The 12,505-nt window shown below is 39.1% G+C and overlaps 1 protein-coding gene across 6 annotated transcripts in view; it reads left to right on the forward strand.

Moving 5' to 3' along the window:
* CADPS2 (calcium dependent secretion activator 2) overlaps positions 1 to 12,505 on the forward strand; it is a gene marked incomplete at both ends in the record, with an annotated part of 316,192 nt that overhangs the window by 302,232 nt on the left and 1,455 nt on the right. For all 6 annotated transcript variants that reach the window (XM_082013854.1, XM_082013857.1, XM_082013855.1 and 3 more), the window contains one exon: positions 10,312 to 10,416. In XM_082013854.1, the coding sequence (XP_081869980.1) occupies positions 10,312 to 10,416 (105 nt within the window). The remainder of the gene's footprint in view (positions 1 to 10,311; positions 10,417 to 12,505) is intronic.

Consider the following 12,505-nt stretch of genomic DNA (forward strand, 5'->3'; position numbering starts at 1 on the left):
CCTTCCAACATCCAGGCACTATTTAGTCCTTTAATCTTTTTATCCTGCAAGGCACAAAGTAGCAGCATCTCATTCCAAGCACTGCATTTTTTTTTCTTATCTAGATGCCTTGAAATGTGTCTAGCAACTTAAGGGAATCAATTGAGCGTGGACAACTATAAAAATATAAAATAGCAGTGAAACTTTAGATGAGTCTGTCAGTAAGTGTTAACTGTGGCTGCAGCTTTCACATTCTACGCAGTCAAGAGAAATCAATAAGGATTGTACCATTTATATTGTCTTATCTAATGTTTGTTCACCATGAAGTGCCAGGCAGAAGCATCATCTAGAGAATATTGATTTCTTGATGTACTGTAATTCACACACATATAAACAGCAGGAGAACCTTGTGGTTTCTCAAACCTTACTTGTGGGTTTGATATTTATACTTGCATTTCACTTGGGTCAAGCTTAGTTTAAAAAGGAAAATCAAGCAAAACTCTGTATAAGTGTTCGCAAATAGACACATGACCGCATTGTTGATCATGTAACAAGAAGAATAGTACCAGAAAGCATAAGAATAATCTAGTTTTACTATAATGAGTCTGGAGTAACAGCAAGAGGTTGCTAGGTTGTAAATCAAAATAGTACCAGGTGAGGATGCTGCAGAGTGCTCTGACAAAATCAGTGATTCATCATTGGAAATTGCTTCTTAACGTGTTTGATCACGGGGAACTGAAGCTCTAGTGCCGATTTAAATTTGCAAAAGTGTTGACCTACATAGAGATGATTTCCTTTAAATAATTTTCAAGTGTTTCATCATATATTTTCTTAATTTACTCAGCATTGACTATCCTTTGTACTCACACTGTACTAAAAGTGTGTACAATGTGCAAGAAAAAAACAGTACAAATAATTAATACAAAAATCAGCTCAAAAAAAAAAAAAAAGGCAACGCAGCTGTAAAATCTGCATAGCTGAAAGAGTGCACACGGGCAGGAGGGTCCAAGATGGAACGGAGCAAACCAGGCACCTGCCCAGTCCAAGGACACTTTCTTTAGAGAGATGAGGGGAGGAGAGGAGCAAGAGGGGGGCAGGAGGCTGGACCTCTGCTCCACAGTAGCGCTGCTCAGTGTGTTACCCAGTCGATGCGGCGTGGGAGAGGAGTGGCTACACCACTGTGCAGCTCCCTCTCAACTTCACAGCTGCATCCAGCCCTGTCCTATGCCACTACAATAACGTACAGAGTAAGCGGATGACGAGTCAAGATTGCTGAGGTGGAAAGAAATGAGCTGCCTGTAAATATTCGCCCAGAGGAACCCAGGATGTTTTAAATACTCTAATTAAAATCTGTACTTGACCTCATTCCACCTGGAGCAGGGAGTCTAAATAGAAGACTTTGGGACAAGAGCTACTACTGTGAGTGTAAAAGTCACAACACAGACTTTGGCCCAACTTGGGTCCACCTCACTTTGGGTGATGGTGCAGAGATTAAGAATATACACCCTTTAAGGGAGAGCTGCACCTCACAGGAAGACTCTGCCACCTCCCCTTTGCCGATGCCTCACTCCAAGGAGTCCCTGGGGAGCCCGGGATGACTGGGCAAAAGCAGACATAGGCATCTCAGTTACTTGCCTTACAGGCAGAGTGAACCTGGACCTTTAACCTCACTAATGTTACGCATGCGCTTAGGAGGAGCGCTTGGCATTTGTGCAGCTAAGTGCGTTCGTAGACTTTGTAAAACTAGAGCCTGATAGCAAGAGGCTAGTGTTATAATGAGTAACAACTTGGTCATTTCGCATTATGTTCATTTGTTTATTTTAAGGATCCAAGCTGGCTTTCATTTCAAGGTCACTCAAGTGATGTTCCCCATTCTGTGCCTTGATAGACCCAAATTGCAACACAACACGCAGCGTAGCAAGACTGACAGCGTTTGCTCCGGAGAGTTTTAGCACCAGAATAACCTATAGAAGTACTGTTCACAGATGCACTGCGTACCCGGAGTGGAGTAGGGAAGCTGTTTGTGCTGTTAGTCTCTCACGGTCGTGAGGATTATGTTAGTACCTAGTGTATAAAATAAGAACAGCAACATTACATATGTCTAGATATGGAAGGAAGTTGTGCACGTCCAATTTTGCAAACTTCCAGTTTCCCAGCGCATCTACCATATGTGAAGAAGCCAGAAAAAAAATGAAGGTCACAAACATTACAAAGTAGCATAAATATTGTAAATTGCTGTTTAGCAATCTAGTATACAATGCAGGGAGAGATGAGTACTGTATCTTTTGTATTAAAAGTGCGTATTTATTTGTGAATTGGCAGCAGATTCATAGCAACTAACCAGCTTCTAATTATAAGCCTAAAATACGAAAAATTTACTTTCTTCCTAAAAGATAATCTTTTCATACATTAGATGTTGTCATCTGACAGCAACATCCTTTTTGCGTAGAAGTTTCAAAGATGCTTAATGTGCTTTTAAATGAGCCCCGTTCTCTCTTCTTTTCTCATTACTGATTTCTGAAAACTAGTCTGCCTAATTTCTTTCCTTGTATCACCAAAATATCTCATCCCTTTTTCATCATCATAAGTCCTGCTGAACGAGGTCTTTCTGTCAGCGTTGGGTTCCTCTTTCTGTTAAGCTCCTTTCTCTTTTCTCCTGATTGCTTTGGGAGCAACAGTGGGAATCCTTCATTCAAATGGGCAGGGAAGAGACTGACTAGAGACTAAAGTGTTTGTTTCATCAATTAGTCATTCTTAAGAAAAACAAAATGTTTCTTGAGCTCTCCGAGAGGTTCATTGGAGTAATGGCACAAAAAAGGCAGAAAACCACAGGAAGAATCCCACTGGAAGGAAGAAAACCCTTCTTCCCGGCCAAGCAAGGGTGCAAGAGGCAAGTTAAGAAATCTGCTACAATCACATACACACACAAAAAAAGAAAAAAAAAGAAAGGCGGAAGAAAAATAATAAAAGTAAAGATGCGGTTTGTACCCAAACAGAGTTTGTAATTTGAAATGACCAAGCTAAAGAAATCTTGGTCCTGATCCCTTTATCACAAGAGGTATGAGTGTTGAAGCAGACAGTAGGATGTGGTTTCTCAGTACATGTAGCTGTAATTTAGGCTGTGAACATTTTTGCACATTCCCAAGCCAAAGTTCAAAATTTGGCTTAGCATTTCAGGCCTAGAGGAAGAAGCAAAGCATGGAAGCTGGATGAAAGCCTGAGACGTTTCCAGGAAGATGCCTTGATAAGTGGTGCCAAGCATTAGAAGCGTAAGACACTGGTGGGGTGGAAGAGGTATGTGTCAGGGGCTCCGTGCCAAGTAGGAGCACGTGAGAGAACACGGGGCTTGGAAACATTATACCAGAAATGAGTGATACAGCAACGGGGGGACTTTTGGACAGGTTCTTGAATGAAAATGTGGGAAGGAACTGAAGCAAAATGGGGAGCAGACATAAATAGAGTTTTTTCGTATTGGAGTTAATACTGATTTGAGCATTTGCATTTTCCGGATCAAGGGTTTTTAAACATCTGATTTCCAGTGTAGGGAAAAGGCTTCATTTTTTTGTGCTGCCTGCAAACTCCGTGGTTCCAACAAGGCTAACTCCATGGATTTTCCACTTGTGCTTAGTTTAATCTTAATTTCTTTCAATTTTTCTTAAATTAAAATTCCTAGGGGAAAAAAAATTGCAAAAGGAATATATGTAGCAGCATCACAGTGACCCCCAAACCCAGTATTATTCTCCTTGGACTTTATGAACATTTAAGAAGATGCCAAAGTAAGTTCCCAAGCCTTCCAGGTCTGTTATCTGCATATTAAAGGCTATATACTATTATTGGATGAAAGCTAAAGTACATTAAAGTACCCTTTCAGTTTAATATTTACAATCAATACAAATACAAATATTTTACATGTTTTAAATAATAAAAGAATGTGTCCTAATACAATAAATATACAGGAAGTGTACACGTAGGTGAAGTAGTGCTTGATCAGTGCCCATAAAATGGAGACGCAATGCTGACTCTCGGCACAGTTGTAATGTCAGCTGTTTCCCGCCATATTCATTTTGCTATTAAATTTATGCCACATAAAAAAATTTCTCTGCTCATAGCAGTGCTTTGAATCAAAAGGTGGAGAATTTTTTTCATTTTTCAGAGAAATAATGTGAACTTATTTGATGTTCTAGACAGAAAAGTTACTATCTTGACAAAAACTAGACAGCCAGAAGCATTAAGGTAACTGTAAGAATATCCAGGCTACAAAGTGTACTGGAAAATTTTATTCTTTCTAGAGATGGTATAATTTCTATTTCTACAGTCAGAGGCCAGCTAACTGACCATTTGTGCCAGCTGAATCTTACTGTCTCTGTCATAGAAGCACATCTTGATAATACGAAATGCTCTGTTGATTCACAGCAATAGCACTGAGACACACACACACAAAAATCCACCTTTGCCCAGGCTTCCCACAGAAGCAAAATTCTGGATTTTAGTGAGAATATTTTTTCAGGGATGACACTGTAAACTCGGGTGCCCAGAGTCAAACCTAGCTCAACGTTTTATGTGGCAGCACTGTGAGGCTATGTAAGATGAGAAACCCCATCCTTGTGGGGTTGGATGACGTGTCGCGGAAGGGCAGTGGCTGTCACCATGAAGCCACGTGTAGCTGATAGTGAGATGGGAGCTTTCGCTGAGGTTTTCCGAGCTTCTGTTCCTTCATTTTCCTGGTCACTGACACAGTTTTTCTCGCTGGAAATGCAACTGAATGTGCCTCACAGACTGATCCGCATCTATGACCAGCACAATCTAGAAAAGAAAAGTCACTGGAGAGAGAATTTGTTCCTCCCACAGGACTGAAGATACAGCAGGGTGTGGTAGGAGGGCACTACATCACTAGTCAACAAGTTCTGGTCTCCCTCTAGCAGAAGAAATTGATATTTTGACCAGTTCATAAATCGCCTATGTCAGGAATCAGAATGGTAAGGCCGGAAGAGAGTACAAACCAAATCTCTAGGTGCTGATACATGATTTTTTTTGTCTATGTCTACCTACAGTTGCCTCAACCTTCAAAGGTGTCTCAGGCTTTCTTAATCAAAAGGCTACCTAAACCTGAGGGAAAAGCATAAACACCTTATGCAAAGTTACTTCATTATTGCTTTTAGTTTGCAACTAAATATTTATAATTTCTGCAGAACTATAAAGATATTTTGAATCTTAATTACTTATTCTGATTTGATTTCTTATTTTGGTGTTTGTGTGTATTTAAAAGATGCAGATGACCTTGTGATGTATCATGGTGGCCCCAGGCTGAGAAATCCTTCCCAGATTTGTTTTTTTTAAGAGTTACAAGGCTTTCCAGCCTTCAGAAGAGTGTATGAACTCTTCGCTGCTCAGGTAAAAATCCTCATTTAAGTGGGTGATGTCTATACCTAAACTTGAAAATACAGCTATAACTTCAGAACCTCAGAGTATTTCCACAGACACTACAAATAATACTTGGTTCCCTCATTACCGTTAACATTCACCAAAGGAGGTCAGTATGATTATTCGTATTACAAAGAGGGAAATAAGTTACAAAACTTAAATCAGGAGCTTTTTTCTAACTTTTGTTGTTTTCATTTTCAAGGAGTAACTTACTTATTCTTTCATCATTTAACTTTTTTTTTAAATGTTCTAAAGGTTCCTTGGCACACTAGTAATGCTAGCTACCAAAATCTTGAGACAATGTAATAACATTGCCTTTTAATAAAAACGAGGCATTTTAGCACTTAGTATTTAACATGCTCATAGTATTTCTTAAGCATTTTAGCTGATGCTGCCTTTGATGTACAATCTCTTCAGCGAGAACTTTCTGATACTGTTCCTCGTAGGAAAAGTAGAGCTGGAGGAAGTAGAAACATCCCATTGTCGTCTGCTCGATTCCTGATCGATAGTGTGATAAAGGCTTTGGTAGGAAGATAAAATGCAGTTCCTAGAAAAGCTGTTCCCCCTGCCATATTCAGCAGAAAAAGCATTTCGACAGTGCCCATTTATCCAGAGCAGGCAACGTACAGAAACTCGACGGGTCTTGCATCTCCGGCGTTAGGGACACCAGCCCTAGAGGACTGAAGCGTTGTGTATTAGTATGTATTGAGCCTCCTTCCAGGTGGCAAACAGCTGCACCTTTTTATAAAACTTCAAAAATACATCTGAAGTGCTTGCTTTCAGCCAGTAAGTGTTATATTTAATTGAACCGTTCTGCAAATGTTATAGCTCAGGCACCCAGAGAGATGGTGAATATTTAATATATTTGTTTTGTATTTCCACCGGTCAGCAGAATAATGAAATTCCTTAACTACTTCTCTTTAACTCGCCCGAAGAAAGGACGGTATGTTGCTAAATCGCTTTTCACCGGCCCTGCCGAGAAACAACTTTAATCCTTGTTAGAAAATTGCAGAGTCTGGGCCTGACAAAGAGCTCATGCCTGGCGCATTGTGAGCGCTGGGAGCGGGGCGAGGGGAGCCCTTTACAGCTGCGTGCCTCCAGCCGCCTCAGCTGGACTATTTAGGCGAGGAGGTTTGTCAATTCCTCCCGACAATGGAGCGAGTTTTTCATGGCCTGTAGCCGCACCGAGCCCCGTTGGGGATCAATGCTGGCCATTCAGGCTGCACCCTCTTTCATTGCTTTGGTTTGTTAATTTAAGACTAAAGGTCCGCTGAGGGGGTTTAGGGTGTTTAAGAAAGCTGATGAACTGTTTAAGAAATCTGATGAACTGAGAGCGTTTATAGCCCTGGTGTGGCAACTATTGGCACTGAGGGAGCTGTGTCCTTGTTGACCCCCTTGTTATTAAAAATGCACAAGTGCTGCGCTTCTCAATATTTCAACACTCTTTCATTGTCAATACCACCTTCTGAGCCCTTCAGCTTGTTGCTTGCTCTAAAGATCTTCTTAGATTGGGTTTGAAAACTTCACCTTAAACACTAGATTAGACTGATGTTCTGTTTTCCGTGCTCCTGTTGATTTGTTGAACCTTCCCAGGGCTGGAAAGCAAGTAGCAGCTTGATGGGGAGATGGGCTGCTAATATGATTTACCAGTCTACAGTCATGCACAATAAGTGTGAATAAATACAGGGGTCTCACAGAGTCAACCCTAGCCTTTCCTTTTCTCTTATTTTTTACTTTAAAAGAGGTATCTCAGGAAAATGAAGTGAGTAATGCATGCCCTTACAGGAGCTGGATGAGCTACGAATAAGAAGAGGGGGGAAACGGGGAGGCAAACATATTTTTGTTAAAGTGGTTGGCTGCTGTTGTGTGCTGATGTGAAAAAAATATATAGTAAACACTTACTGCTTTATTCTTCCATAGACGACAGCAAAGAGTATGGCACTAATACGGTATCGTTGACATCTGCGAGAGTCACGTTGTCCTTTCAGTGCTATTGTTAGTAGAGGGAAAGTGACTTTTTCTTAAAACTAGTTAGAAGGATTTTTTTTTAAATTATTATTACTTTAAAACGGTGTAATCTCAAGACTGTTATCTATTAGCTGAAGCTTGTGAGTTTGCGATAGATTCCCATAAGTCACAGTAGATTCATCCCTGCCTCTATAACACACTCATGGTTGTCAAAATGTGTGGCCTTGGATTCCACCTCTGAGAGGCTTTTGCAGTGCTGTGCACTTTAACAGGCTCCAAAAGAAGCGATAGGGAAATACTTGCTTTTCTTCTTACAAAGTCCAGCAGATTTATGTTTATGCAGCTTCAGCCTATACGAAGTTCTCAAAACTGGTGGCTATAAGGCAAATCATGAACAGGACTGCTATCCACAAGTACCTCTGGGAGGACTCTGAAAATATACTGGATGCGTTTGCTATTAAAAACACTGTGACAATTCAAAATAAGACTACATCTTTTTCTAATATAATAGCAGCTGTATTTTTTCTGAACAATGTCTGTTGATAGAGGAACAGGTACCATAATATCATTTCACAATCACCGAATTAAACATTTCTACTGAAAGTTTAACATACTAAAACTAGTCAGGAAAACATATTATATTGTTTTCTTTCAGAAATTTGAGTAGCAAAATTAATTCCCTGCAATTTCTTAACTTTGTTTTCAGCTCGTGTAAGCATATCACCGATATGTATGGCGAGTCTAATTTTTATTGCATCCATCTTAATTAAGTTATGTGACTGGGCTTTAAAGCACATGTTTTGCCAGAAAACTGGGACTGGGTCTATTCTCAGTGATCTGGCACCATTCAGTGGTGTCGCATGGGGAAACCGATCGCAGAATTTTCAATCCTGTCTGTAGTTTGTTCCTGTGAGCAAGTTTGAGCCCCTTCTGTTTTCTACTTTGCTACAAACCAAATACATTGTGAATGTGTTATTGGATTGGGGCTTTTTTTTATGGAAGAATATAAGTTTTGAGAAAACTTCACTACTAAAATCATTCTTTCTACCATGATTATGTTAAAGATTAACAGCTGTAGAGTCTGAGGGTTAATATGATAATTGGGCTCATCTTATTGCAAATAACAATAGATATTCCAGGTAGGGTGCTTGGCTTATGGATTTTTATGTTTAATAGATCGATAGAGTTCCCCGAGTTAATAAGTTCAACTGTATTTTATTTTCTAGACATCTGTATACATCCAACACCTGTCATACAGTTTACAGCTGCCACTTCGTAACAACTCTGTCACATTAAAAATATTTTACAGGTTCTTGTAAAGGAAATCAAAAGCAGCATGCATGTTTGGGGTGAAATAATGTAAATGGTATAAGAATGTCATGCAGTGATAAAACCCCAGTATTTTATGGATACCAAATCAGCCCTATGTTTTATTGAATAAATCAAACTACTTTTATGAAACGTGCAGCTCTCTGCATTTTGTGTGGTGTGCTTGTTCACTCCTGTAAAATAGTAAATTAGTAGGAGAAACTAAAAAATGTGGAAGTAATTTATGATTTATAATTAAAATACATTTTAGCACATTAAACAACAGAAATGGAAGTCATTATTATATGAAAATCCTCTTTCTTATTTCAAACTTACCTTAAAACTGGTAATTACAATGAAATGAGACTGTTTCCTGTAAGGAAAAAGTATTAATCTATAATTATTGCATGTATTTAAAGCTTTTGCCAGAGACCTTACATTTTGATTAAATAATTCTATTTTCGTCTTTTGTTACAGCCAGTAGCCAGTAATTTGTCTTCATTTTTTCAATATATATTTTCTTTCATGCGTTAGTGTAGAGCTGGCTCGTGAGACATGTTAGATGCTTCCTTTGAATTACTTCACGATGTATACCTTGCCTAACATGCTGCGTTTTCAAATACGCACAATGTTTCCTCTCTTTGCATATCTGTGTATTTTGTAAAGACATAGGAAATTACATTAGAAGAGAATTTAAGCCTCTTCCCTGTGGGGAAAGAGACTAGAAACGGAGCTACGACACAAACTCTTTTAATCTCTTCCTGCTAAAATGAAAAAAAAGCCTTCCTTTTTACAGTTTGACTAAGTGACATCTGGATGGTATTTTACAGGAGGGGGAGGAAAAGTGCTACAACTATGTTTAGTAAAATCTCTTTTAATCTAGTTAATGTGAAAGAACTATTACAGTAGCTGTTTGGATCTGAGCATTTTTTTACGGTAACATAGACACCAACAGCAGAGAGCTTATTCTTACCCCATCCATTTGCACAGTTTTGAGTGAAAATATACCCATGCCCAAGACGCAAAAAGGCAATAAGGTAGGCTGTAATTATAATTAGTAATCGACGTAAAACAAAACCTTAGCGTGTTTATTTTGGGAGGGGTGGAGTGGTGTTTCGGTCATACTTAAATATAGTTTCCACAGATTTCTGAAATTTTTTACTTACTAAAGAAGTTATTTAAAAGAAAAAAAGCGAGACATTCCATATTCTACGTTTGATACTGTTTTCCTGCTTGGATTGGAAAATCTAGGTGTTGGAAAATCTCCCTCAAGACGGCCCACCTGTGTTTTTTCCCTTGCTATTTTAGCTGTCAGTTCTCTCCTGTAATTGTGTATTTAATATCCATTCTTACTGACAGATAACAACGTGCATAACGCTATTTTGCTTGAAAATATTGTAACTGAAAGATAAAATGGCAGTTGCTAATCCGTGTAAAGAACAGTCTAGGTCAAGTTATTTGATTTCCTACTGACCCATGCAATTCTCTTAACAGGAAATTATATCATTGTCGACTTCAAGTGCTGATCTGTGATCATTTCAAAGTGTTTTGTTACCTCTCATTACCAAATCTGTTAAATGAATACTGCAGGGTTGTTTAGTGGTTTGTTTTTGGTTTTTTTATCCTTCTTTTCAGCAATGGTATAGCAGCTCCATGAAAGTCATATGCATGTGGTTGGCTGATAGATTAGACCTTCAGCTTCACATCTACCAGCTGAAGACTCTCATCAAGATAGTGAAGGTAAATAAACCGTGTTTGAGTTAGACTGCATAGTAAAGAGAGAAAAGTGATGAAGTATTAATATGGATAATTTCCTAAAAGTTAAAAAATTTTGAATACAGCTGCAAGCTTATGTAGTTCTGGGGTTTTTCCACAGCAGCTGCAAATTTGAGAAGAAAAACTATTTATTAAAACCTTCAATTATATATGCACTAGTAATTGTCATCCATTCTGGACTCAGTGACGGTTATAATTGTTCCAAGGAATTTTAGCAGATTACTGCTATCCGTACAGCAATGTTATATGATTTTCCTAATAAATTATTGCCATATTGCTGATTTTTTTTGTTTTACCTTAATAATCACAAAAGCATTCTTTCTCCATTTTTCCCCACTCTCCTAAAAAGTAACTTTCTTATGTGCATGTGATTACTAAGTTCAACTGGAAAACAATATTCAATATATTAGTTAACATTTTCTAATCTCTCATACTCTGGGAAAAGTATCAATAGAAAACTAGTCCCTCCAGTCCAGTCCTCAGTCATTTACACTGGCCAATGTCAAATGCTTCTGAGCAAAGTGTAAAATACCTTGCAATAGGCAATTATGGGTTAACCTACCATAAAAGAAAATTTCTTCTAAGCTCCCTTTCAGATCTCAGTTAATACCCTTAGGCAAAAGACAGAAAGGCATTTCAGATTGTATTCCTTTTAATTCTGTCTTGTCTAACTCTGAACATTTTTGTTATCTGTATAAATGTGGAATAAGAAGCACCTGTTGTCGATGGTGACCTTGATTTCTTCAAAATATTTTCTCATGAAGTTCCTGCAAGACTATAAAGTCTTTTTACATTTTAACACATGGACACTAGAATTGCAACTGCAACTTTCAGGATTCAGTAGTTAAAAGGAAAAAAGAGAGAGAGGCAAGAAAACAGTCATCATAATGCTGTCATCATGGCTCCCTGAACTTAGCTTAGCTTTGCTATTTTTGCCCTTAACTGCTTTCTCTAGGAACAGGATTTGGCTCTTCATGATATTATGTGCCAAAGTGGTAGAAGCAGTTTGCTAACTGGTTGAAATGAATGGCTCTTGTGAAAGGTTCAAACCTCTTCTCAAGTGAAGGTAATCATCCTCTGGGGGAAAAAAGGTGTTATAGGATCTAAAAACTGTGCCCAGTGAGATCTAAGAATGGGCAGACTAAATTATACCAGTTAGATATCACCCAGGAGATTAAAGGAAGAGGCTGTTACAAAACTGAAGCTTGGGTGAAGGAGCAGCACTTGTCAGCCAGCCTTCCTACTACAGCCTGGCACACGGATTAGTCGTGTTCAAAAGCAGTAGGCTCCTGGTGGTGATGGGAACGCACTGGTTATGGCGGTAGCCTTCCAGTGCCCGTACACCTGATTTGCTTCGCACATAAATTCCAAGTGTGTTATTCCGTGGCACCTTCTGTGGATACGGAAGATTGAAGAAGATGATGTCAGTAGGGGTACCGGTCAATGTACTGGAAGACAGAAAACCTTGTCCACCTGTGGTTTGGTGGGTGAAGATGGCAGAACTGGAAAACAGGAACTCATCCAACAGGAGGCTGCTGGGAAATAAGAAACAACGGTTCAAGTAGAGTATCATAAGAATCTTTCACTGTCACAGCCCAGCAGGGGAGAGGCACGTGGGAAGGCACGGTTCCTCCAAACACTAGGGTGAATGGAGGGACTTCTCTGCTTTTGGAAAAACTGGGGGGCTGTGTTGCCCCTGTCATCTCTTGGAAATATTCCAAAAAAGAAGTAGAGAGTCATTTTTAAGGGATGTGGGATGAGTAAGAAATAGATGATTCTTTTATGCTTGGATGCAGCAAAGGTAGTGGCGTTATTAAGAATGACCAGCAGAAGAAAACATTGCTTGTTCCCATTAAAGCCAAATCTGAAGGATGAAGGCATAAAGGTATCGTTAGATGTGCAAAACACGTGCAGAGGGACATGACTAAAGAAGGGTCAAGGACCAAGAGGAAAGTTAGGGAGAAATTAAAAATTAAGCTTGGAAGTGAACATTACTATACTGCAGAAGTATGTCAAGAGAAGAGCAAGGACTGAACCCGAGTGCTGGTCTGAG

Source organism: Phaethon aethereus, assembly GCF_964289735.1.
Source record: "Phaethon aethereus genome assembly, chromosome: 1".
Lineage (NCBI taxonomy): Eukaryota > Metazoa > Chordata > Aves > Phaethontiformes > Phaethontidae > Phaethon > Phaethon aethereus.